This window comes from Sorex fumeus, unplaced genomic scaffold (assembly GCF_029834395.1).
Source record: "Sorex fumeus unplaced genomic scaffold, SorFum_2.1 ptg000093l, whole genome shotgun sequence".
NCBI lineage: Eukaryota > Metazoa > Chordata > Mammalia > Eulipotyphla > Soricidae > Sorex > Sorex fumeus.
The window spans coordinates 636,241-662,206 of NW_026606150.1; the positions used below are offsets into that span (position 1 = coordinate 636,241).

Below are 25,966 nucleotides of genomic sequence, written 5' to 3' on the forward strand. Positions count from 1 at the left end.
GCCCCGCGGCGGACGCGCGCTGACTTTGGCTGCTCTTGGGTGGGGGCTCCGGGAAGGTAGCCCGGGAGTGGCGGGGCGCGGGGGGACGGGCTGGGGGACCCCCACGTCCACCGCAGGGCGAACTAGATTGGGGGGCAGCCTGCACGGCACGGAGCCCCCTCCCCACCAGCTCTGCAGAATGTCAGAGTATACCCCAGGGAGTCTGGATGCTCAGGGACCCCCATCGCCGCTCTCCCCCCCCAGTGGGAAACTGGGTCCCCTACGCCTGCCTTGGCTGGTGCAGGCGCCCGCCCCCGGTCTCCCGCGGGGGTGACCCGCGTCCCTCCGTGGGGCGGGGGTGGGGAGCCCGAGGGGTTCTGAGAGGTGGGGCTTGAGAAGGGGTCAAGGGCTGAAGAGGAAGAGCCCGTGGGGGTCTGGGGTCGGGCGGCCCTAACACTGCAGCTGCCCTTGGCCCTCCGGGGCCCTTTGCACATACCTCCCTCCCCAGGTCCCCCCCTAAGATCTGAAGCTGGTGAGGGGTCCCCGATGGCAGAGGGGTCTCTGCCCTGCCGGCTTTTCGCTTCCCTTCTCCCAGCCGGCGCCTGGAGTCTTGCCCGGAGCACTCCCTGCCCACGGCCAGCCTGAGCCTTCCAGCTGTCAAGTTTGAAAAGAAGCCATAGTGCCTCCTGGGTCTTCTGCTCCTGGCTGGGCCTGGCCGTCCCAGCGGCCTCCCACCTCCTGCACTCTCCTTTTCCTTAAATGGGCACCGTCGGGGCGGCTGGCACCGAGAGGCACGCGGTGCCTCCACCACTCCCTTGCCAGGGGCAGCGTCACGGGCCCGAGTGCTGGGGGGCCCCTCCGGCTCTGCAAGTCCCAGGGCCAAAGAGTTCCCGTCTGAGCAATAACCGGAAGAGGGGGTCAGGCCGGGGCCACTCAGGGACACGGCCGGGGGCAGGGGCCCTGCACTGTCGTGTGTTTTCTTTAGGAAGAAGAAAAGCAAAAAAAAAAAAGCAACTCAACTGGCTGTAAACATAAATTATATTTCGTGGAGAAAGAATGTGTTTCCCACATGCCTGTTTATTTATAAGCCCTGGGAGAGCACCCAGGCCCCAGACTTCAAGGTCCTGTAGTCCTGCCCCTCTGCTGCTGGGCGATCTGACATTGGCATAAGCCCCTGCTGGGAGCAAGCACCGCTTGTAGGCTCCAGGCAACCTTCTCCACCATCCCCCATCCCCTCCCGTTTTTTTTTTTTCCTAACATAATCCTCAGGTGTCCTGCCGAGCTGTTCTCGAATCTCCCTCCAGCTGCGCTGACCTTCGCCTCTGCTTCCACGGGGACTAATTCCCACCCCCTCCCCCTGGGAGCACAATTTCCTCCTCGAGCTACCTCCCCGCCCTCTCCTCTCTCCTCCTCCTCCTCCTCCTCCTCCTCCCCCCTCAGAATCCTTATTATTCATTTCGTGGTACTTTCTCCCCTCATGGCTCAGGGGGAAAAAAAAGAAGATTTGAAAAGAAAATTGTCAAACTTGTCGTCTCAAGACACATCTCCCTGGGGAAGATCCTGCTAGGTCTCCGTCACCCTGGCAACAGGACTGATGTCATGCAGGGCCACAAGGTCAGGCCCTGCCCAGCTGGTTCCGCTGCCTGCTGGCCAAGGCCTGGGTTAGGAGGCCAGAGGCTGGGGCTTGGCCTTGAATAGACTGCTTTTAAAAACAAATTGGGGGGAGGGGCACACTCAACAGTGCTCAAGGCTTACTCCTGCCTCTGTGCTCGGGAGTCACTTCCTAATGTGCTTTTTTTTTCCCCTGCCCTGGGGCCACATCTGGTGATGCTCAGGGGTTACTCCTGGCTCTGCACTCAGGAATTACCCCTGGCAGTGCTCGGGGGACCATATGGGATGCCGGGGATCAAACTTGGGTCGGCTGCATACAAGGCAAGCGCCCTATGCACTGTACTATCCATTCAGCCCCAACCCCACCCCAAATAAATTTTTTAAAAATTCAATGGGTGGAGAAGATTAGATTTTGGGCCTTAGGGGGACCCAGAGGGGTCCGGATTGGTTTTAGACTTTGTTCTCAGGCTCCTTCAGGCCCATTATTCCCTGTTGGGTTCTGGAACTGTGGAGGAAGAAATTGAGCTCTCAGAGTTTCCAGAGGGCATAACTCAGAATAGTTCTTTTCCTTTTTTTATTTTTTATTTTGAGGGGGGCACACCTGGCTGTGCTTAAGGTTCACCCTTGGCTATGCACTCAGGAATCACTCCTGGGGAAGCTCATGGAATGATTCACAAATCCAGGGGAACCATAGCACTGTAGCACTGTCCTCCCGTTGTTCATCGATTTTCTTGAGCGGGTACCAGTAACATCTCACAACAAATTGTGAGACTTGTTGTTACTGTTTTTGGCATATCAAATCCGTCACGGGTAGCTTGCCAGGCTTTGCCATGTGCGGGCGAGATACTCTCGGTAGCTTGCCAGGCTCTCCAGGAGGGGTGGAGGAATCGAACCCAAGTCGTCCACGTGCAAGGCAAACGCCCTACCCACTGTGCTATTGCTCCAGACCAGGGGAATTATATGGGGGCATAAAAACCCAGGTCAGTTGCAGGCAGGGCAAGTGCTCTACCCGCCATACTATCTCTCAAGCCCCTGAAATGGTCTTTTATGGGAGGGTGGGTTGAACCCCATGTTCCAGGCTGGTGCTCCCAGCCTAGTGCTCAGGGTCATTCCCAGCGGCTCTTGGGACCATGCGGTGCTGGGGGTGGAATCTGGTGCTCCTTCCTTCAGAGCCCGCAATCAGGTGTCTGTGCCGCTCTCCAGCTCAGCACTCAGCCTGGCTGGGGCCACTGTGTGGGCTGGTCTGGGTTGACAGGAGGCCGGAGGCCGGGCCTCACAGAGACCACAGCGAGTCGCCCACCTGGGTAGGCACCGCGGACTCCAGCTCGCCCCGGCTTCCCTTCCTCTCCCGGCTGTCTGCCTGGTTGGTCCCTGGCGGTGCTGCCCAAGCCGGGGTGATGGGTGCCCCTTGCCTGCCACCCTGAGGCCCTGTCCCGGCTCTGGGGCTCCCTCACTTTCTCCACCCAGGACCCCTGTGGTCCCTCCTGGGAAGTCCTGGCCGGTGCCTGATTGAGAGCACTGTTGAGGGTTCCTGCCTCCATGTGGGTGTGATGGGGCCTATTGCCAGAGAAGGCTGGACAATAGGTGCTCTGGGAGCACTGTAGGTGGAGTCCTGGCCTTCTCCTACCTAACTTCCTGTGTGACCACTCACCTAACTCCCGACCTTTGGAGAGGAGCAGAGAGAAGTGACGGCTTTGGGTTTGGTCTGGTTTGGCGTCACACCTGGTGGTGCTCAGGGGCTACTCCCAGCTCAGTGCTCAGGGAACTGTGAAGAACCCGGATGAAACCCGGGCCTCCTGTGTGCAAGACATGTGCCCTTTGAGTCCTCTTTTGGCCCTGGGGTTGACTTTGAGGAGACACTGGTAACAAGGGCCATGCCTATGGGTCCCACATTGCCCAAAGGGAGTCGTTTGGGGGAAATGGCAAAAATCCCCAAAGAGTCATGTTTGTGTCTGGGGTGCAGGTCAGAGGGTGCAAGGCAGTGGACGGGTCCGTAGGAGGGGCAGTTTGGGTGGGGATTGTGAGAAGGAAGAGCAGGAAGAGCTTGGGGAGGGAAGTGATTCACCTGAAAACAGGTGTGAAGCCTCAGAATCTACCCAGTGCTGCAGGATCGCTACCTTGAGGGGGGGGAGTCCCCCTCTGCTTGGGCTGGCAGATAGTCCAAGGTGTGGAACGTGGGGATGGTAGGGGGGGCTGATGCTCGGGGTTCGGGGGGGCTACTTACCTGACCCTGAGGTGCTCGGGGCACACAGACCAGCAGCCCCGAGCATACACTGCCCTTGGTCCTTTCATGAAGCCACAGCTGGGGGTGGGTTGAGCCCTATCCTCATTTTGTTCCCTCCCCCCCTTCACCCCCTCACTTCTTTTTTTTTATTTTGCTTTTTGGATCACACCCGGTGATGCACAGGGGTTCCTCCTGGCTCTGCACTCAGGAATGACTCCTGGCAGTGCTCGGAGGACCATATGGGATGCTGGGAATCAAACTCGGGTCGGCCGCGTGTAAGGCAAACGCCCTACCCGCTGTGCTATCGCTCCAGCCCCCCCTTCCCACCCCTCCATCTTCTCTTTTGGAGCTTCAGGGCAGCAGCCCAGGCAGGGGGCTAGGGGACGGGGGCGGGCGGGGTGCCCGGGACACCCTCCCTGGCTCTCCTGCCACCCCGTGACCTGGCTCCGCCACCTGTCCCCAAGTTCCCTGAAGACACCTGCAGCTCCGTGTGCGGATGGACGTTTATTAGCACACCCGGGTGTGCCACACAGGACACGTGCTCAGACGAGGCGGGGAGGGGGTGCCCTGCCCGGGGAGGGGCTCACAGGCTAAACGAGACACAGCACAGGACAGACAGACAGAGAAGGGCATCTGCGGGGGTACAGCCGGGTGCGTCGGGGTGCCTTGCGGGGGCGGGGCCCCAGGACAGAAGGCCACGGCAGCCTTCTGGGAAGCCAGGGCAGCTTTTGGGAGACACAGGGTGGCAGAGGGCAGAGGTGCCAGGCGGGGGAGGGGGGGAGGGCTGGGCCCAGCGCTCGGCGGCAGCAGGGACGGCGACGAGGGCAGCAAAGGAGGCAGAAGTCCCACAGGGTGCCCTGAGCCCGGGGTCCCCTCACTCAGCCCGGCACAGCCCTTGGCGTCAGGCGTTGGGCTGTTTCTGGACCCCGTTTCCCAGAGAGAGCCTGAACAGAAGCTTTGGCAAGGTGGGGTTCGGGGGGGCTACTTACCTGACCCTGAGGTGCCCGGGGCACACAGACCAGCGGCCCCGAGCATCACGTTCCCCCGGGACACTAAACTGGGTTGTCAGATGCTATAGGAGCTTGGGGAGGCAGAGGTCTGAGCCCCCCTCTGCCCCCCTGCAGTCTGCAGTGGGGTGGGTGAGGGGCCATGGTGGGGAGGGGACAGTTGGCAATGGGGGTGTGCAAATCCCTTATGTGCCTGTCATAGATGTAGCACCTTCCTTCCGAAGGACCCTGGGCGCACAGGGTCCCGGTGGGGTGGGTTCCCCTGGGTGCGAGGGGCGGGATGGGGAAGGATGGGGACAGTTATTGCTCTGGTGGCCGGAGGACACAGGTGACAGGTCTAAGAAGGAATGGCTTGTCTCGGGGGTGGGGGTCACAGTGGCTTGGAGGAGGGGAGAAGGGTCTCCTCGTTTGAGGGGCTCCCTGCTGGGACAGGTGCCCCCGCCGCCAAGAGTCCAGTTCAAGTCCTGGTTGTTAATTCGGGGAGAGGCTGGAGGTCTTTCCAGCTTTCCTCTCTGGCGTAAGGGAAGGGGGTGGAGAGGCTGGACGGGGGGGGGGGTGGCGGGGGGCCCTGCCTGGGAGAATGATGAGGGACCCTCGGAAGTGAGGCTGGCTGAGCTAGAGGGACCCCCCCCCCCGTCCCCTACACTCCCAGCAAGAACAAGAACCCTTGTTCTGGGTGCGAATGGTGGTTGCATTTAGAGGGGGCCCAGCACCAGCACAGCCAAATCCCTAGAGGACAGACAGCTGGAGGGACCCACCCCAGGCTCCCCGGCCCGGCCCCTCACCCCACTGCCTGGTGGGCGAGGCAGGGCTGGGGCCCACGGAGGAAAGAGCCGAGGCCCTACTTTTTCACGATCCTTTATTAATCAGAACGGGCCTTGCCACAAAAAGCAGGGCCCATCCCCACAAAAATAGGGTTTTGCAGAGAGTTGCTCTTGCTGGCTGAGAGGGTGCGTGTGTTGGAAAGTTGCTATGGTTCGTTTTTTCCCCCTTATTTTCTTCCAGTTTGTATTTTCCCCCTTGTTTCTCTTCACTTTTTTTTTTTTTTTTGGTGATAGTGGGTTTTATTTTTTAGAAAACACTTGCGCTCAAAAGACTCAAACACGGTACAAACAAGTGGCCACCAATCCCCACCCCTGGGGCCTCGGCTGGCTGGAGGGGATCTGGGCACACCCCCAAACCCCTGTTTTTGTTTGTTTGTTTGTTTTTTTGGTGGCTATTTTCCTTGTCCCTTTCCAGGCGACTAATGCCGGTGGGCAGGTTCAGGGGTTCTGGGCAGGTGGAATTTGTACAGCAGTCACGTGTGTTGGGCGGGGTGGTCACAAGATAGGGTACCCGAACAACAGAACTACTAAGTCTAGGGCGCCCACAAAGACGGCAGACAACGCTTATGGGGGGGGACACAGTGGAGAAGAGATAGAAGGGCGCAGGCAGGCCTCGGCTATCTCTGGAGGCGGGGTGGGGGGGCGGCTGGGGCTTGGGAGGGGGGCTTGCTTTCCCTGGCAGACAACGGCAATAATACTTTGCTTGCGGGTAGCACCTCCAGATCCTCTTCCTTCGACCCCCCACATCAGATGACGGCGGCCTTGCAACCTCCCCCATGAGGTAGGTGAAGCATTATTACCATCATTTTACAGATGGGGAAACTGAGGCCCCGGGAGTGTGTGGGTGCTTCGCCCAAGGCCCTGGGCTGGTTGGCTCCGGTGCCCTCCCCCACTCCTCAAGCTCCCCCAATTTTCTCTTCTCCTCGAGCCCTAGACCGCCCCCGCCCCGCCTCTCCCGGACCACTCGCTCCCTCCCAGACCCGCCCGCCCACGCCCTGGGCCCCCACTTGGCCGCCCGCTCCCCAATCCCGGCTGTGCTGAGCCGCAAGTCGCGGGGCGCGCAGGGGACGGGGAGCAGACACGCCCCCGGAGATGCGCTCTGCAAAATGATTGGTTCCAAGCTCCGTGGGCGGGGCCAGGGCGGCTTCTGCCCCGCCCACTCGGTACAAACCGGTTCTGGGCGCGCGCGGGGGGATCTGGAGGGCCCCCACCCCCACCCCCACCCCGGGGCCCCACCTGGACCGGCGGGGGCAGCCAGGCGGATCTGGAGCCGGGAGGGAGGCGCACAGGTCTACACCCGCTCCCGCTGGCGCACGGCCTCCCGAGTCGGGTGCCCCGGCAGAGGGGACCGGCCGGTGGGGGCCGACTCCCACTTAGAGCAAAGCTACACTAGAGAGAAAAATGTGGGTTTACAAGGAATGTGGGTGGCTGTTTGCTTTACACGAGCATTCTTCACTCTAAGGAAATGATTGGCCTATTTGGAATGCAGTTCCTTGGGGGGGAAGGGCGGGGAGAGGAAGGGAGGGTGGGAAGGAGAGAAAGACAGGGAGGGAGACACAGAGAGAGGGAGAGACAGAGAGACAGAGAACGGGAGGGAGGGAGAGAGAAATAGAGAGGGAGAGACAGAGAGAGACAGAGAGAGAATGGGAGGGAGGGAGCAAGATAGAGAGAGGGAAACAGACACAGAGAGAGAATGGGAGGAAGAAGGGGAGAGAGACAGAGGGAGACAGAGATAGAGAGAGACAGAGGGAGACAGAGAGACAGAGGGAGAGACAGAGAGAGACAGGCAGAGAATGGGAGGGAGGGAGAGATTATTTAGCTATTTAAGAAAACTTTGGATTTGGGCCAAAGCGTGCCCCGTCTGCTGCACACGGCAGACGGCTCAAGAAGCCATTTACTTGAATCTAACTAGTCCCCCAGAGCCTCTGCTTTGGCCGAGCTCTGCAAGCGGCGACCCTGCCCACAGTCTGCCCCTTTGGTGGGTGTCAGACCCCCGCACGGGGTCGGGATTGGGGACCCAGGCACCGGGCTCGGAGCCGGCGGCCGTCTGGCGCCACCTGGCGGCAGGTGTGGGGGATGTCAGACCCCGCCCGCAGCCCCCAGCCCCCAGCCGGGGCTGTCACCTGGTCCCCAAGCCAGGGCATGAGCGGCCTTCCAGGGCTCCTCCCGAAAGCCCCGCGCTCTCCCCGGGTTGGGGGGACACACTCCCGCTAGCCTCTGCAGCGGCCAGGGCGGATCCACCCCAACTTCTCTGGCTGGGGCGACCTTGCAACGTTAAAACAACGGAAACGGGGATTTTTTTCTCTGTATGGCAGCGGCCCCGAGGGGGCTGCTGCGAGGCTGCGGGTGGGCGCGGAAGGTGCTAGAAGACCAGAGAAACACGCCGGGGCGTTGACATGGAGGCACGAGGGAGGAGAGGTGGGCGCAGCCCGGGGCCGGGGCAGTGGGAGAGTATTGCCAATGTGGTTGGGGCTTGCGCTTGGGGTGGGCCGAGGGGGGCGGGGGTTTCTGGAGGGGTGGGGAGCAAGTGGGGGCTTGGGACCCCTGAGAAGGAAGGGGGCGGGCGAATCCTGGCGGAACCGTGTTCCAGGGACAAAATCACTGGCCAGGGATGCTGGGGGACGTCAGGGGGCCGGCGCGCGCGCACGCAGAGGGGTGGGTGGGGGGTCGCGGTGTCACCCAGTTCTCAGCCACCCCTGCCCCACGCACCCCGCCCCGTCTCTGGGCACCGACTCCCCAGGCCTGTGGCCCCCCTTTCCTTTCCAGAGACCCCCTAAGGGACAGGAAACAGGTGGTGTCCCCCCCTCCCCCAATACACACGCACAGTGGACAGGACGCGAGGCCCGGAGCGGGCGGGATGCTACAACGTCCCCAGCGGTCAGGGCCCAGCCGGCACCTGAACCTGCCCCCAGATGTGCCCAGGGGGGGCTGGGCCTCTCCTGGCCAGGGCCGGGGCCAAACGCCGGGGGGCGGGGTGGGGGGTCCACCTCTTCTCCCGGGTGCCCCCCTCCCCAGCCTTGGGGGGGGAGCCGCAGCGGAAGGGCTAGGCAGAGTGTGGCCTCTTTCCACTCCAGGCACCGCCTGAAAGAAAACGGGGGGCCGTGCCCCCCTGGCGGGCCTCTGGAGGGAGCGCCCCACCTGGCCGCGAGCATCAGCAAGTCAGGAAGGAAAGGGGCCAAAAGCAGGAGATGGCTCCGCGGGCCCCGCCCCCAGCGCTGGAGCCCTGTGGGGGCGGGGCTGGTGCTTCCTAAAAAGAAAAAAAAACAAAAAAAAACCAAAAAAAAAGAAAAACGGGGTCCAGCAGCTTCCGGGGGCCCCGAGTCAGGGCCCTCCCCTCCCCTACAGCAGGGGGGGCCAGGCCGGGCATTGTGCATCGAGTGGTGATGGGGACCTGGGCCCCGCCGTCCCCGCCCCAGGCCTCCCGCCGCGTCCACTCAGGCCTTCAACTGGTGCCACTGGGCCACGGGCTGCCGGGGGCGCGCGATCATGTCCTTCCAGTGCTTTACCTCCCCGGGCCCACTCTTCCAGGACAGGTAGATCTGGGAAGAGAGCAGAGAGGGCAGGGTGAGCGGCCGAGGCCCCTCTGGCCCCGCCCCTGCCGGAGGGGAGGAGCCTGGGACTGGACAGTCGGGGCTGTCCTGTGCGCCTGGTCCCCCCTGAGTCCTGCTGCTTTGGGAACGTTTCTGCTGGGGGCTGCCCCTCTGAGCTCTGGCCTGCAGGGTCCCTGGCTGCTCTCTCCCTCCTCAGATCTGCTGGGTCTCCCGCCACTTCCCCACGCTTTTGTGCCTTTGGCCTCAGATCCCAACTGATCTCTGAGGCTGGCGTTTTATTCTCCCCAAAAGACGATGGAGGGGCTGGAGCGATAGCACAGCGGGGAGGGCATTTGCCTTGCACGCGGCTAACCCGCGTTCGATCCCCAGCATCCCATTGGGTCCCCCAGAGCACTACCAGGAGTCATTCCTGAGTGCATGAGCCAGGAGGAACCCCTGAGCATCACTGGGTGTGACCCAAAAAGAAAAAAAAAAAGACGATGGAGAGGCCAAGGAGCAAATGGTCCAGAACTTAAAAATGCTGCAGGGACCAGAGTGATAGATAGTACAGCGGGGAGGGCATTTGCCTTGCACGTGGCCGACCTGGGTTGGATCCCCGGCATCCCATATGGTCTCCTGAGCACCGCCAGGAGTGATTCCTGAGTGCAGAGCCAGGAGTAACCCCTGAGCATTGCTGGGTGTGACCCCTCTCCCCCCCCAAAAAAATGTGCTGGGCTGAGTCCTGCTCTGTGACTAGCCGAAACCACTGGACCCCATAGACTCTACCAACCATGGTGAGGACGTGTCCACTGGCGCGTGGGTCTGGCCCAGAGCAGGTCGGACACACCCACACACACCACAGGAGAGCTTAGATGCAGGTTCCCTGATTGGCCCTCTTTCTCATCTCCCTCACACCTTCTCTCCCCCTCTCTCTCCTTCTCTCTTCTTCCCTCTCTCTTCCTCTCTCTCTCTCTGCCCCCCGCCCAGTCAGCAGCTCAGGGTTCACTCCTGGCAGTGCTTGGGGGACCCTATAGGGTGCCGGGGACTGAATCTGGGCCGGCCACGTGCAAAACAAAGCAAGTGCTCTACCCATTGGACCATCTCTCTGGCCCACCTGCATTCTGTCCCAGCATGGCAAGAGCTTAGCTCTGTCACCCCCATTTCAGGAGGAAGCGAGGCTCTGGATGGTTACAACGGACCCTGGCAGGCTCATCCCCCCACCCACGTGCTCAGCCTTGAACTGACATGGTCAGGGGCCGTTTAAGGGAGAAAACTGAGCGGGTTTATGCTGGAGAGCTCGGGGCTGAGCCTGGGGTCTGGGTTGATGCCTGCAGATGAGAGGTCACTTTCTGGGCGGAGAGCACTTTCTGGGCCCACTTTTCCTGGGCCATCCGGCGGCTTGGTGCTGTAGAGATATAACTAGCAGCTCATTCTGCCAATGGAGTGTGGGTACTCAGAGAGGCGAGTGAGCGGCCTGAAGTCACACAGCAAGGAGCGGCCTGAGGTGGAGCCCGAGGTGAGGGGACCCGCAGCTGTGCCCCGCAGACCCCCTAGAACTTGGCCTCGGCCACGCTCCTTCCTAGAAAGGCCTCTCCGGGGGTCTGGCCCAATTCTCTCTCAGCTCCTTTCCTTCTGTGTGTGTGTTGTGGGGTGGGGTTTGGGCCACGCCCCGCGGTGCTCAGGGCTTACTCAGGGCTCCGTGCTCAGCGGTCACTCCTGGGTTTCAGGGAATGGAGCCAGGGGTCAGCTGTGAGCAGGGCCAGCACCTCAGCTCCCATACTGTCCCTGGAGCTGCTGACCGCCTCCTAGCCTTGCCCTTCCCAGGGCCAGTCCTTGCCCACCAGCCCAGGTGGACGAAGACGTTTGTCCAGAAACAGAAGCCCTGCGAGAAGAGGGCTGACCGCTCGCTCTCCTCCGCCCAGCCCTGAGCCCCGTCCCCACGGGACCCCCACTTTCTTTGTCGTTGCACCCCCAGTGTCCCTCCCGATCGAGTGTCGGGTGGACGGGGTCAGACGCCGACCCCCTGCCCGTGTCCCCGCCCCTCCCCCCGCCCGCCTGGCCTCCCCCCTACCTTGCCGATGACGTCGTTGCGACTGAGCTTGTCCTTGTCCATCACGGTGATGACGATGGTCGTCTCCCTCAGCTTCTCCGTGGGGATGTCGAAGGCAAAGGACTCGTTGAAGATGGGGTTCAGGTTCCTCTTCATCGTCACCGTCTTCTTCTTCTCCACCCGCTTGTCTTTGTACATGAGCCACACCTTCACGTAGGGGTCTGGGGGCGCAGGGGGAGGGTGAGATGGGGGTGCAGGGGGGGTCAGACGGGGCATGTCCCTGGCAGAGGTGAAAGCTGGGGCAGGCAGGAGCGGGGTTCGGGCAACCAAAGGGGGAAGACTGGAAGGTTCCTTATCCCCCCAGGGAACCCCCCCTGAGGAGACCTGGACCCCCCCTGAGTGGCAGCAGCAGCGAGAATCCTGCTCCTCACCACAGTGCTCCCCTCTGACCAGCTTCCGGAATAGCCCAAGGGGACCCTTTCCGTTTCCCTTCCTTTGGCCTTCCCGGGGATGAGATCTCCAAGCCTGCTCGGATAGGGGCTGAGCAATCTCCATCCAGATCCTCCATCCTCCAGTAGGCAGGGGTCACACCCACCAACTGACCCCCAGCGCCGTGTAATCCCATCAGTGGCCAAGACCCAGAGACTAGAAGACCCAGCTCCCAGAAGCAACATCTTATTATCTCATTCCTACTTTGGACAAACTGGCAGGCTACCAAATGTCACCTGCCCACACGGCAGAGTCTGGCAAACTCCCCGTGGCGTACCCAATATGCCGAATACCAGTAACAATGAAGGGTCTCATTCTCCTAACTCTGAAAGAGCCTTGAATATGGCACTTTTTAAAAATCTCAGGGCTAGGGCAAAGGAGACGTTACTGGTGCCTGCTCGAGGCAATCGCCGAACAACAGGATGATCCTGATCGTGATTCCTTTGGCCACACCCTGCGGTGCTCAGGGCTCACTCCCTGCGGGCAGAGGGGCCCATACGGGGTGCCGGGATGAAACCTGGGCCAGCCGCGTGCGAGGTCCTCCCACCATTCCCTCCCCAGAGCCCCCAAGGGGGTCCTGACCCCAGCCTGCACCAGGGGGTCCCCCAGGGAGGAGATACTGGGGCCGGTCCTGGGGGCACTGCCACGTGGACGCTGCCTGAGCCCGGAGCCAGCCCGCACCTGAGGTGCCCCCGATGTCCATGGCTTTGAGGTTCCGGGCCTTGATGATGTTGACGATGATGGAGTTGGCAGAGGGGTTGTAGCAGAGGGACAGGAGCAGCTCCCCGCGGCTCCCCTGCAGGGACAGAGCAGGCAGGCATGGGGGGATGGAACGGGGGCTCTGGCCAGCACTGCCCCGCCCCTCCATACAAGGCAAGTGTGCTACCCACTGAACTATCTCTCCGGCCCCCAGTTTTCATCACAGCTCTGCTGAGTGTCGGCACAGAGCCCTTGACCTCACTGCCCCCGTCCAGTCCCCTGTCACTGTGTCTCTACTCTCTGGCATGTCTGTGGATGCCCTGCCCCGCCCCACCCCCCCCGCCAGGTTTCTTTTTTTGGGGGGCCACACTGGGGCTGCTCAGGGCTTATTACTCAAGCTCTGCACCCAGGGATCCCTCCTGGTGGTGGCTCAGGGAACCCTACGGAGATTGAAGCCAGGTCGGTCATGTACAAGGCAAGTGCGCTACCCACTGAACCATCTCTCCGGCCCCCAGTTTTCATCACAGCTCTGCTGAGTGTTGGCAGGGAGCCCTTGACCTCAGTGCCCCATCCAGTCCAGTCCCCTGCCATTGTGTCTCTACTCTCTGGCATGTCTGTGGATGCCCTGGTCCGCCCCACCCCGCCAGGTTTTTTTTTTGGGGGGGGGGGCACACCGGCAGTGCTCAGGGGCTTATTACTCCTGGCTCTGCATCCAGGGTCCCTCCTGGTGGTGGCTCAGGGGACCCTACGGGGATTGAAGCCAGGTCGGCCACATATAAGGCAAGTGTGCTACCCACTGAACTATCTCTCTGGCCCCCAGTTCTCATCACAGCTCTGCTGAGTGTCTGCAGGGAGCCCTGATCTCAGCGTCCCCCTCCCCCCACCCCCGTCCAGACCCCCCCGCCCTCGCCCTGAGCTCCGGATGGGTCCTTACACTCCCATCACTGCATGGCTTCAGATCCTTCCAGAAGGTCTGCATCTGGGTCAGGTCCACCTTGTTGAGGGGGATGGACACCTCCCCAATGGGGTCATTGCGGCTGAAGCGGTCGTAGTCCAGGACCTGGAGGTAGAGGATCCTCTGCACCACCTTCTCGTAGGGGAAGCCTGGAGGGAGAGGAGGGGTGAGCAGGGGGCGCTGAGGGGAGCGCCCACCACAGCGTGGCAGCAGTCCCCCCCACCACTGGGGATCGAACCCGGGTCGACCACGAGCAAAGCAAGGGCCCCAACCACTGAACTACTTTTCTGGCCCCCATTATTTCTTGCACACCCCCGCCCCCACTGCCTTCTGACCACTCCCGTGGGAAGGAAGCTTGGCCCAGACCTCCTGTATCACCCTCGACTCCCCAGGGTGCCGAAGTTGCGTCCATTTTACAGATGGGGAGACAGAGGCTGAGACACAGCAGGACAAGACCCTGCGCTCAGCCACACACCGCCGCTGGCCATGGAGTCCATCTGAGTGGCCACAGCTACAGAAAGGGAATCCGGGAGGCTGAGGCCAGAGGCAGAGGGGAAGGAAGGGACACGGGTCGGGAACCCCAAGGCAGAGGGGAAGGAGGGGACACAGGTGGGGGACCCCGAGGCAGAGAGACAGGAGAGGACACAGGCTGGGGACCCTGGGATGCTGGCCAGTGAACTGGCCCATGTCTCCCTCCTTTCTGACAGACGTCAGTCTGCCCGTCGGCCACCTCCTCTGGGCCCCTGGCCTCCCCCTGGACAGTCCCGAGCGTCCAGCCCCCCGCGTGCGCTCTGTGGTGGCTCATTCCCACAGGGCCACCAGTGACCAGTTAGCCAGAAATCCCATCTCCACTTGTGCCCTTCTCAACGCTTCCGGGCATGCTTGGGATCAAAGCGGCGGACATGGCCTCAGTTTCCCCCTTCTGCTCTCCCTCCCTCTCCAGCCACCGCTCTGGGCGTCCTGAGGGGCCCTGGCCTGGGGACCATGGTCAAGGCTGCTCGTGTCTGCCAGGACGCTGGGCTGCCCCCCCCCCAGCATTCAGCCTTCCTCACTCGCACCCAGCACCCGGCGGAAATGCTGGAGAAACAGAGCTCAACTGAGGTGGCATGGTGGGAGCTGGGGGGGGTGGTGCCCACAGCCAGAACTATTGGACTTGGGAAGGTTCAGCGGGAGGAGCGGGCAACTTGGGGGGGTGTGCGGGAGGGCGGGGTGCAAGCAGGCCTGAGGGTGTTGGCCGGAAGGAGAGGGAGGAGGAGGAGACGATGAAGAAGAACAATTCTGGGGGAGGAGCGATAGCACAGTGGGCAGGGCATTTGCCTTGCACGTGGCCGGCCCAGGTTCGATCCCCAGTTTGAGTGCAGAGCCAGGAGTAACCCCTGTGCATTGCCGGGTGGGATCCAAAAAGCAAAAAAAAAAAAAGGGGGGGTACTGGAGCGATGGCACAGTGGGGAGGGCATTTGCCTTGCACGTGGCTGACCCGAGTTCGATTCCCAGCATCCCATATGGTCCCCCGAGCACCGCCAGGAGTAATTCCTGAGTGCAGAGCCAGGAATAACCCCTGTGCATTGCCGGGTATGACCCAAAAAGCCAAAAAAAAAAAAAACAATTCTGGAAGGTTCTGCCATCTTGAGCCGGAGGCGAATCCAACCTTCCCACAGGCCCTGCCCCGATCTCCTCCAGGGTCTTCCTTGCAGCCCGGGGCTATGGTTTGCTCCCCTCAGTCATTTCCGCCCACCCCCAAGACCTTGCCCAGGTGTGCCCTGGAACTTCTTCAGGGGGTGACAAGTTTTGGCAGCTTTGAGAGGTCCCTGAACTGAGGTCAGTTTTCCCCAACCTCAGTGAACTCCTATGCATCCCTCAGAACCCATCCTGGAGGGCCCTCTTCAGGGAAATGCTCTGCAGCACCACCCGCAGGAGTGGACACCGGGTTCCCTCCTCACGGCCAGGCAGGATGCTGCGTTGGCCTCATCTCGGTGCCCTACATCAGACCAGGGGCTCTGGGCCACTGTGGTACCCAGGCAGTGCCCAGCTCATTGGAAATGCTGGGCAAGTGTTCATGGAAGGAGCCCGTGGGTTCAGGCCCTGCCCAGAGTCTTTGTCCCACCAGCTAGGACACCCCCTGCTCCCCGCAACCCCGAGCTGAGCCTGTTGCTGGATACGCCAACAGTAAACTGGCTCCCACGGACCTGGTGGTGATGACGGTCCGGAAACACACAAGTTCCCCCTCGTTTCCTCTCAACCATCTTTTGAGTGAGGGGGAACGAGGGCCCCTTTCCAGAAGCGATGGGCTTTAATGAGTACTTGGAATGCAGTCCAGAACCTTCCGGAAGGTTCTGGAAGCCAGGGAAATGGGATTTCTTCTCATTGGCTGAAACTGTTCAGGCTTCTTTAAGTGGGTCCAGAAACTCAAGTCCCTGGGGGCGGATTCAATTCCTGATCACACAGACAGACACAGACACACAAACAGACACACACACACAGACACAGAGACACACAGACACACAGACATAGAGACACACTGACATAAACAGACATTCACACAGGCACACACAGACATATATACACACACAGACGCACACAGACACACACAGACATTCACACACACACAGACACAGAGACACCCGGACACACCCAGACATACACACAGACACACACAAACACAGAGAAACACAGGCACACACAGACATACACACAAACACACATACTTACAGACATAGAGACACATAGACACACACAAACAGACATTCACATAGGCACACAGACATACACACTGACACACAGATACAGACATACACAGACATTCACACAGACACACACAGACACAGAGACACAGACACAGACAGACACAGACAGACACAGACATGCACAGACACAGACACACACACAGACACAGACACAGACACAGACACAGACACACACACACACATACACATACCATCCTGATGACCTTGAGTCTTCAGGGGCGAGGGGCTGGTCCGAATGGGAACAGATGGCGTGTACTTAAGAAACCAGCAGAAAGTGTTTTTTCTTGCCTTTTTTTTCCCTTTGTGTGTGTGGGGGGGGGCACACCCGGCGCTGCTCAGGGCTTACTCCTGGCTCTGCGCTCAGGGATCACTCCTGGCAGGGCTCAGGGGACATACCAGGTGCCAGGGATCAAATCCAGGTCAGTTGGTGCACTGCGAATGCCCTACTGCTATACTCCCTCTCCAGCCCCCAGAAAGTTTTTTTTAAATTCATTATTATTTTTTTAAATTTGGTTTTTGGGCCTCTACAGGGCTTTCCCCTGGCTCTGCACTCAGGGATCACTCCTGACAGTGCTCCGGGGACCCTCTGGGATGCTGGAGATGGAATCCAGGTCGGCTGTGTGCAAAGCAAACACCGTCCCTACTGTACTATTGCTCCGGCCCCTGTAAACACTCTTTTATTTATTTTTTGGCTTTTTGGTACATCACACCTAGTGATGCACAGGGATTACTCCTGGCTCTGCACTCAGGAATTACTTCTGGTGGTGCTCAGGGGACCATATGGGGTGCTGGGAATCGAACCCAGGTCAGCCACATGCAAGGCAAACACCCTCCCCGCTGTGCTATCGCTCCAGCCCCTGTAAACGTCTTTTCAATGGACTGATGTGCTTCACCCTCACTGTGGCCGGCTCCAGCCCAAACACCTGGTAACAACCCAGAGAGAGTCAGGGAACCTGCAGCGGGTCACAGAGCCAGGAAGAGGGGCCCTCAGCCAGTCCAGGCTCATGGCTGTGGGGGGGCCCACCTGTGGGTGCCCCTCTCAGAAGGAGGCCGATGTCCCCACGCAGTGGCCCCACCTTCCTCCTGGCTCTGTGGGTCGTGGGGTGCAGGGGGACTGGCAGCCCCCCAACCCCTGTCCGCCTCCCCCCTGCCAAGCACCCGGAAATTGCTGGTTCTTGGGGTGGGGGCTGGGAGGGCAGGGGCCAGGTCACCTCACCTTCAAAGAGGAAGGTCTCGTTCCAGTGGGGGTTCAGGTTCTTCCTCTTCACCTTGGTCTCCAGCTTGTGCTTCTTGTCGGGCAGCAGGTAGATCTTGACGAAGGGGTCGCTGGTGCCGCTGAAGTCCTTGGCCGGCAGCTCTTGGGCCTTCATGATCTTGACGGTGAGCGTGGACTCCTGGAAGTTGTAGCCGACGCTGAACTGGATCCGGCCCAGGTTCTCACGGCTGCAGGCCTCGTGGGCCTCGTCCTCCTCGGAGCCTGGAGAGAGCTGGGCGGGGAGGGGAGAGGTTGGCGGGGCGGGTGGGCACCTTTATTCTGCAGGCAGGGCTGGGGGGCCCTTCCCGCTGCTGCAGTCACCCACCTTCACACCAGGACGCTCAGGCCCAGAGCAGGGAGGAGGGGTCCAGGGGAGGTTCTTCAAGCCCTAAACAGTGCACACCCCATACCCAGCTTCCCAGCCTCTCCCCGCCCTGCAATGTTCCCTGCACCCCCAGATCCCTCCTGCCCCCGTCTCTGCACCCTGCTGGCCCGCTGTGAAATCCACCAGCACAGAAACCAGCCACAAAGGCAAGCGGGGAGCAGTGGGCGCCCCAGGAGAGATCTCCAAGGCGCTTCTCTGGAAGGGGAGCCTCAGGGGGGTGAGGTCTGAGGGGGAGGAGGCGGGGCCGGGATGCAGACTCCCCTGCCCCCCCAACCAACGGAGAGGGGGACTCCCAGCAGGCCCTCCAACCCCCCAAGAAATGCAGGCGGCCCAGGCACGAGGGTCTCTAAAAGGCCCCGGGATGCATGTGGGGGCGAGTGGTAGGGATGAGGCCCCCTCCCCCATGGACCACCTGGGGCTCACACTTGAATGCGGTTTTAATGGAAACAAAGTATAGCGCTGGAAGCAACAGAAGCAGAAGGCTCTGTTCCATCACCCACGGCCCTGCAGGGCCTGCCATGTCCCCCATCCTGCTGTGTCCCCCCTCCTGGTGTGTGCCCACCCCCAAGTCCTGCACCATCGGGCCGCCTGGAGTTTCTGGCCTCCCACAATCTCTGCGGCCCCTTCCCTCCAGCAACCGACCTTTGGGCTGTGCATAGCACGCCTGGCCCACAAAGGCCGCCCACCCCAACCCCTTCCCCCAAACTTGGGGGTGCATCCCCCCCACTGACCAGAGCTCAGGGGCTCTCAGTCCCATTGCAGGGCTTCTTGGACCCTCCTGAACAGGTGGTCTGGGATGGGCGGCCCTCAGCCTCTCCAAACACAGCCCTGGGCTCTAATTATCCAGCCAGGACAGCTGGTGCACCGTTTCCAAGGTAACCAGGGGTGCCCGCCTCCCCCTGGCCCTGGGGAGGTGTGGCCGAGGCCCCAGTAACAGCGCCAGACTGGAGCACCCTAACCAGGGCATGTTGGGTGGAGACACAGAGGGGACACTCCCTGAGGGCCTCTCCGAGTCCACTCCCTCTCACCCCTCCACCCGACCATCTGTGGCTGGCCTGCTTTGGACATTCTGGGGCCTGGCCATCATAGGGCCAGTGGCCAGCGCTGACCTCTGTTGGAGCGTCTTCAGAGGCTGAGCTTGGGAGAGTACGCCGGGTCCGGGACCTGGATCGCCCTGCCCATCCCCAATGGTGGGCGGCCAGCGGCCCCCGTCCAGGGCCAGCAGAGGGCCCGCCCTACTCAGAAGCAGGTCCCAGGAACTGCCCAGTCAAGAGGCTGGGGGCAGGGATGGGCAGGCAGGATGGGCTGTGGCCACATACAAGCTGACCCAAGAGGCTGACCAGGGCCCATCTCCGTGGGAGGGAGGTGGGCTCCGGGGACCGTGTGGATGCCGGGAATCAAACCCAGGTCGCTGTTGGCCTGGCCTGGAATCTGAATTTTAACAAGACCCCCCAGCCTTCGTGAGGGGGTATTAACTCCAGGGGGATGGGCAGGGGCTCAGTGAGGGTCCGCCCGGCCCATGGCCCATGCTCTATGGGGTTGGGGAGAGCAGACAAAAGGGTTCAGGCCGAGGAGGTGATTTGTCGCAGACCGTGTCCACCAGGAATACAGTGGACATTGGCTCGCTGCCCAGTCTCCATCCGATCCAGCCTTTCCAGGGTCTGGGGGAACCTTCCCAGCCAGGCAGAAGGGGCAAATGGCCGTGACTTGCTGCTGCCACCAGGGGGCGCCCCGCCCCGCCCACTCAGCTCCGTTTTGGTGGGAAACGCCCCTGAACCAACACCGGCCAGGGACTGGATAGGGTGCAGTGAGAGGACCCCAAGCCTGCTGTCCCCTCCTAGGGATCAGGCCTGGGGGGCTGTTCCTGCCTCAGAGTCCCGCCCCCCCAGCAGCGGGACTGGGTGGTGGGCGGGGGGGAGACCACTCCAGGTTTGGCCCCAGGCCCTCTGTCCACTGGCCCTGTCTCCTGAGCACCCCAAACTCTCTCCCATAACGGGTGGCCGCTTGCCCAGGAAGGAAATGCTGGAGGGCACGGATCCTGCGTGCCACTCCAAACTGGGAAACTGAGGCATAGGGAGGGCATTTGGGTGAAAGAGCTTGAAAAAAAGGGGCCGGAGCAACAGCAGAGCACACACGAGCCTGGGTTCGGTGCCCAGCACCCCCTAGGGCCTCCCGTCAGGAGTGATCCTGGAGTGCAGAGCCAAGGGTATGACCCGACGGCACCCAAATCCCCCAAACTAATCAGAACAAACCCCGTGGGCGTCCCCCCCACGCTCAGAGCCCGGCCCCCAGCCCCTTACCATGAGCATCTCGCTGGTGAGGGAGTTGACGAGGTCGGAGACGGAGGAGCGAGGCTCGGTCCTGCGGTCGGACTCATCGTGGGGTGTCTGGCCCGGCACGGGGGCCGTGTTCACGGCCTTCCCTCCTGGGGGCAACCTGGGGGCGGAGGGGGGCAGGGGGTGGAGAGTCTCAATGAGTGGGGGGGTGCGGGGGGGCGCCACCCGCCCGGCTGGTGGCAGGACCTTCCCTGAGACCCTGAGTGGCTGTCCCCTCCTGGAGCTCACGGTGTGCTCGTCCACCAGCAGGCCTGGCGCCCCTCTGGTGATGTGCTGCCCCCCCCACATCACGCCCCCACAGCCTGGCAGGGATCAGTTCCAATGCATGTGGGTTCGTCCATGCCACCTCCTGCCCAGAGCACCCCCTCCCTGCGTCCAGCCGCCACTTGCCCGTTCGCCTTGAAGCACGGCCGCCTGCCCCCGGCCCCCTCCATCCCACCTAGCCCCCTGTAGCAGAGCCAAGGAGGCCCCTCCCAGAGGCGCGTCTGGCCACCCCTGGGCGTTCTCAGCCCCTGCAAACTCGGCCGAGGCCCCACCTGTGTGCGCTCAGGTGCCCTCCAGACCCGAGGCTGACCAGGGCGGGAGGTCAGGGCCACGGGTCGCACAGCTGAGCCCAGGGCTTCCTCCACGGATAGGGCATCTGGCCACTGTGGGCAGCGCCGAGCACCAAATCGTTAACGTCCATTGGTGCAAGCAAACCTCTGAGCTCCGGGAAGCATCTGTGCGCTGTTGCTCCTGGACCCCGACCTCTTTCCCACTCACCCAGCCTCGAGGGTGGGGGTGGTGGGTGGGCACCGCCAGGAAGCCCCTTTGCATGCCAGCCCAACCCCACCCACCTCCTGGGAAGCTGCCCTTTCGGGTCCTGCAAGCTGCGGGGGAGGGGATGGCAGGGGAGGGGGGTGAACCCCTGGCTCCATCCAGAGGGGCGCACAAGGAGCCTGCTGGAGGCCAGACTGGAGGAGGAAGAGGCAGGCAGCAGGGGTGAGGGCAGCGGTCAGGGCCAGCGACATCAGGTCAGCTATGACAGGACTAGGACAGAGACACACGGACAGACGGACGGCCACCGGCCACAGCGCTCAGGAATGGACCCGAAAGGGCGCCAGCGCCGAGCTGAGCCCAAGGGGGCACAGACACATGCGCAGGAGGGGTGTCACGGCACGACCGGGCAGGCAGGGTCACGTGCACGCCCTGGGTGGGAGCAGGGGTCCAGCGAGACGCCACGCCGCGCCGCCGTGGACCATGCCCACAGGCCACTGGATCCCGGGACCAGATGCATTCAGGGGGCGGCAGGGGAAACGGACAAAGCGGCCCGAGCACCCCCACCCCAGCACCCGGCCTCGCCCGCAGCACACACACGCGCACATATACATACACACGAACACGCGCACCACACACGGACACGGGCTCACGCAGACAGACAGGCACGGGGAGGAAGAGGAGCGTGAAATAGCTGCAGAGGGAAAATCAGGTTAAAAATAAACCGAGCCGCAGGTGCGAGAGTCGGACCCCCGGGGCCCCGCTGCAGGGCAGCTGGGGGTCAGCTGGTCAGCGGCACTGCAGCCCTCCGAGGTCCCAGGACAGAGAGACCTGGGGCCAGACGGACGGATGGATGGACAGACGGGCGTAGGGGCCGTGCCTGGCCCAGGGCCGGCCCTGTGAGGAGCAGAGGGGAGGAAGGAGGGGAGAGAGGCTTTGGCGTTAGTCGGAGGCGAGTGAAGAAGGCGGCGGAGGGGGACGCAGGCGGCCGAGAGGAGGCGAGGGACACACATGGGACAGAGGAGGCTTCGAGGGGGCTGGGAGGACAATGGGGGTGGCCAGGCCCCTGCCCTGCCCTGCCCCTGCTGGGGGTGGGGGTCAGGCCGCGGTGGAAACCATTTGGATCCCGAGGAGCAATGTGGATGAGCATGAGGTGAGATGGGTGTGTGGCTGCGGGGTGCCAGGCTGGGAGCCCCCTGCCCCCCTCCCCAGGGCCCTGACCCTCGGGAGGTCACTCATGCCAAGCGCCGTGGCATTTGGAGCCTCTCAGGAGTGGTGGTGGTGGGGGCAGTGGCCAGCCCCCACCCCCAAAGTACGGGACTCACAGTGACCGCTTGCCCTTTGGGGAGCTCTGGGGCCCTACAGACCCCACCCTGGGGAAGCTGAATGTCCACTTCAACGCTTGCCCACCGCTGGCCCTACGGCCGTCCGGTCTGGTCAAGCTGGGGTGCAGTGGGGGGCGGAGGGACAGAGGGACAGGCCCTGAGGCCAGAGAAAGGGCACCTGAGCTCAGGCCACTGTGGAGAGGAAGCATCCTAAGAAGCCCAGTGCCCAGGGGTCAGTGTCCATCGGGGCCTAGAGGGTAGAGGGCAGACCTGGGGTCCCACTGAGAAAAGCTCGTGCCCTTTCTGGGCGTGGAAAGAAGAGTCACACACTGGCCACTGGCCCTGTCTCCTGAAGTGGTCAGTCACCCAGGGAACAGCCCAGGGGCCATGGTCGGTGACCCAGGAAACAGCCCAGGGGCTATGGCCGGTCACCCAGAGAATAGCCCAGCAGCCACGGCTGGTCACACAGGGAACAGCCCACACCCAGGGAACAGCCCAGGGGCCATAGCCGGTCACCCAGGGAACAGCCCAGCAGCCATGGCCGGTTACCCAGGAAATAGCCCAGGGGCCATGGCCGGTCACCCAGGGAACAGCCCAGAGGCCATGACCGGTCACCCAGGGAACAGCCCAGCGGCCATGGCCAGTCACCCAGGGAACAGCCCAGCGGCCATGGCCAGTCACCCAGGGAACAGCCCAGCGGCCATGGCCAGTCACCCAGGGAACAGCCCAGCGGCCACGAGCCGTGAGTTTAGCAGGAAGGTAGAAATGGTGGGTGTCCACTCGGAGAGGCCGGCGGGCCGGGGGCCAGGGCCTCCGGCCCGCCTTGTGCCTTTCCCAGGATGGCTGTGGCCAGCTGATGTCATGATCAGGAGGGATGGGCGTGTTAAAATATGGAGCGAGACCTCGGTGGCAAGGAGTTAAAAATAGGTGAGAGGGTGAGATGGAGCCGGCTAATTAACACATGGGTGATGGGAAATCTCGTTTCAGCCTGCGTCTGCTCCTTCACGCTGCACACCTGCCCTCCCGCGAGTTGCTGCAGGCTCCCGGCCCGGCCTGCCCGCTGCCCGCTGCCCGCTGCCTGCTCGCCCGCCCGCCCGCCCGGCAGGCCCGGGGATCAGGGCGTTGGAGGGAGCAGCTTCTGAGGCTCCGGGGTCACAGGGCAGGTGCTCAGGGGGTCACACACCCTCTGTGGTCCCTGGGGAGAAACTGGTCACTCTCTCCCCTCCCAGCTCTGCCCCGCCAGGCACAGGTGGGCAGGGAACAGAGCCGGTTTCCAGAAGACCCCCCCACCACGACAAACCCACTGCCCACCATCTCAGCCTGGCCCTTTCTATCCTGCACCCCCGGGACAGTCGACCCCTGCCTGACCCTCACTCAGCCTCCGGGGGTCTAGCAGCGCCCACAGGGCCGTTCCCCGCCAGGGAATACGTGGGAGCTGGAAGGGCCACTGGCAGATGCGGCCAGCAGTCCCTGCGTGCTGAGCGTCCTGGCTTCAGAGACCCCTGGAGTCTGCTCCCCCTGTCCCACGACCCCCACCCTGTTACGTGCCACCCCAGGCCAGCGAGAGGAGGCACCAGACCAAAGCCCACAGACCCCGTCTCAGGCCCTGGCACCCTTCCAGCCGGGTGCCGCACCCACTCTCAGGGAGACGGCTAAGACTGTGGGCGTCTAATGACCGTTCTCTGCAGGGTAGTGCTGGCCTTGCATGTGTGAGGCCTTGGGTTCTGTGGGCATCACGGAACAGTGCTTATATATATATATTTTTTTTTCTTTTGGGATCACACCCAGCAATGCACAGGGGTTACTCCTGGCTCTGCGCTCAGGAATTACTCCTGGTGGTGCTCAGGGGACCATATGGGATGCTGAGATCTGAACCCGGGTCGGCCGTGTGCAAGGCAAACGCCCTACCCGCTGTACTATTGCTCCAGCCCCCAGGAACAGTGCTCTTATTAAACAGCAATCCCCCCCTGAGAGGCTGGACGGCGGGAAGGCGCCCACCCAGCACCCAAACAACTCGGGTTCAGGCCCCATCACTGCATGTGGTCACCAGGGGTCACTCCTGGGCGCCCAGCTCCAAATGCCTGGCCTGGACACAACCCCACGCCCTGACTCCTGACCGGTCCCCTCCTCCTGGGAGCCTCTCGGGGGTCTTCCCCATCACCAGCCCCTGCCCTCCCCCTGCCCACCAGGCCCAGCTGTGTCTCCCCAAACCCCCTCCCACCACCACCTCACCCTGGGACCTCCAGGCGGGCGGGAGGTTGCGGTGGCAGGGATGAGGGAGAACGGGCTGACGCCCCTTCCCTGACATCCCCCCGCCCACCAACCCCCCAGAGAAACGGGGATTTCGGGGGGGGACCGAGATGGAAGATGAGGGCAGCGGGGAGCCAAGCGGGGAGATGGGGGAGAGGCGGGCTTGCTCCGGTGGGGAGCAGGCGTGATCCACAATGGTCCCGGGGGCACCACCCGCGGGCCGGCGAGGACGCTGCGTCCAGCCCCTCCAGCCGCCTGGTCCAGCAGCCGGGCGGGCGGGCGTGTGGGGCCCACGGCCGGCCGCCTTCTCCTCCTGCTCCCGTTCCTGATCCTGCGCTCGCCTCCTGATCCGCTCGCCGGTACTCGTACCTCTTGTCCCCCTGGGCCGGGTTCTGCTGGGTTCCTGGGTTTTGTAGGTCAGGGATATTGGCAAAATCATCCTGCTCCGAAAGCCCTAAGACCAAGGATAGCACCACCATCCGGCCTTCCCTGCCCGCAGCGGGCCGCCCACCAGCCGGGGGGCGGGAGGGGAAGGAAGGAGGGAGAGACAGAGAGACAGAGACAAAGAGAGAGAAGAAAACAGCGTAAGAATCGGGGGACCTGCAGGAGAGAAACCAAACCTCGGCACAGCCAACAGGTGGTGAGCAGAGGGAGAGGAGCAGGGGAGTGGGTGGGAAGGTGGATGGGGCAGTGAGGGCCACCCCCGGGGGCAGGGGGCACAGGGGTGGGGCACGGGAGCGGGGGAGGGGCACATGCCCCCCCACACACACCGTCCGGGGACCTGGCCTGTCCCCAGAGCTGACACCTTCTGTTTGCCTGGGAAAGAGCTGGGGCTGTGCTTTGGCCGACACTCGGCTCTGGGCCTGTGTGGGCACGTCTAGGGCCCTGCAGGAGGCCCCCCGAGGGCCAAGAGGTGCCGCTTCCTGTGCTCAAGCTCGGGCCTGCGTGGTGCCTGTGATCTCTGGGTCTTGGTCAGCCGCAAGTCCTCGAAGCCTGAGGCTCCCCTGGGGATGTGGGGTGCTCCCAAGGAGGCAGGAGGTGCTCTTCCAGCCAGAATGTGCGCCTTGCTGGAGGCCAGAGGATAAGGCCCATGGAGGCACATTTCCTTGGAGGAGGCAACGCAGGGGCGAGTGGGAGAGAGACAATGCAGGAAGGTGCCGAGGTGCTGGGCGCTGAGCGGGCAGCTGGGGTCTCCGGAATATTCCAGGACAGATGGGAGGAGATGGGGACTCTGGGAAGGAGCTGATGAGTGATGCCGTGTGGACCCCCGCACGCAGCCACCATGGCCCTGCCGTCCCCGCAAGGGCAGGGGCCTGGTGCTCTGCAAATCCACGGGTCTCTTCGGGGGTCACCCCGGAGCTCGTCCGGTGCTGGGTTGCCTCTTCCAGCCACGAAGTGAAAAACGATACTTGCTGGGTCGGGCAGCAGAGCGGGCCTGAGAGGGACAGGAGGAACGAGGATGCCCAGGAGGGAATGTTCCAGAAGCGAGGGATACAGGAGACCAGGGTTCCGGTGCAGGAAGATGCGGCTGAGGGGGGCTGTGGGTT

At 62.5% G+C, this 25,966-nt stretch overlaps 1 protein-coding gene across 7 annotated transcripts in view; it reads right to left on the bottom strand.

Annotated features, from left to right (window-relative positions):
- Positions 1-8,999: 8,999 nt before the first annotated feature.
- SYT7 (synaptotagmin 7) overlaps positions 9,000-25,966 on the bottom strand; it is a 60,132-nt gene continuing 43,165 nt past the window's right edge. For 5 of the 7 annotated variants that reach the window (XM_056132052.1, XM_056132053.1, XM_056132056.1 and 2 more), the window contains 7 exons: positions 24,789-24,908; positions 20,053-20,188; positions 17,329-17,599; positions 13,348-13,517; positions 12,396-12,510; positions 11,247-11,446; positions 9,000-9,184 (listed from right to left, as the gene is read on the bottom strand). In XM_056132052.1, the coding sequence (XP_055988027.1) occupies positions 9,080-9,184; positions 11,247-11,446; positions 12,396-12,510; positions 13,348-13,517; positions 17,329-17,599; positions 20,053-20,188; positions 24,789-24,908 (1,117 nt within the window). In that variant the 3' untranslated portion in view covers positions 9,000-9,079. The remainder of the gene's footprint in view (positions 9,185-11,246; positions 11,447-12,395; positions 12,511-13,347; positions 13,518-17,328; positions 17,600-20,052; positions 20,189-24,788; positions 24,909-25,966) is intronic. The other 2 variants (XM_056132057.1, XM_056132058.1) reach the window with 1 other exon arrangement.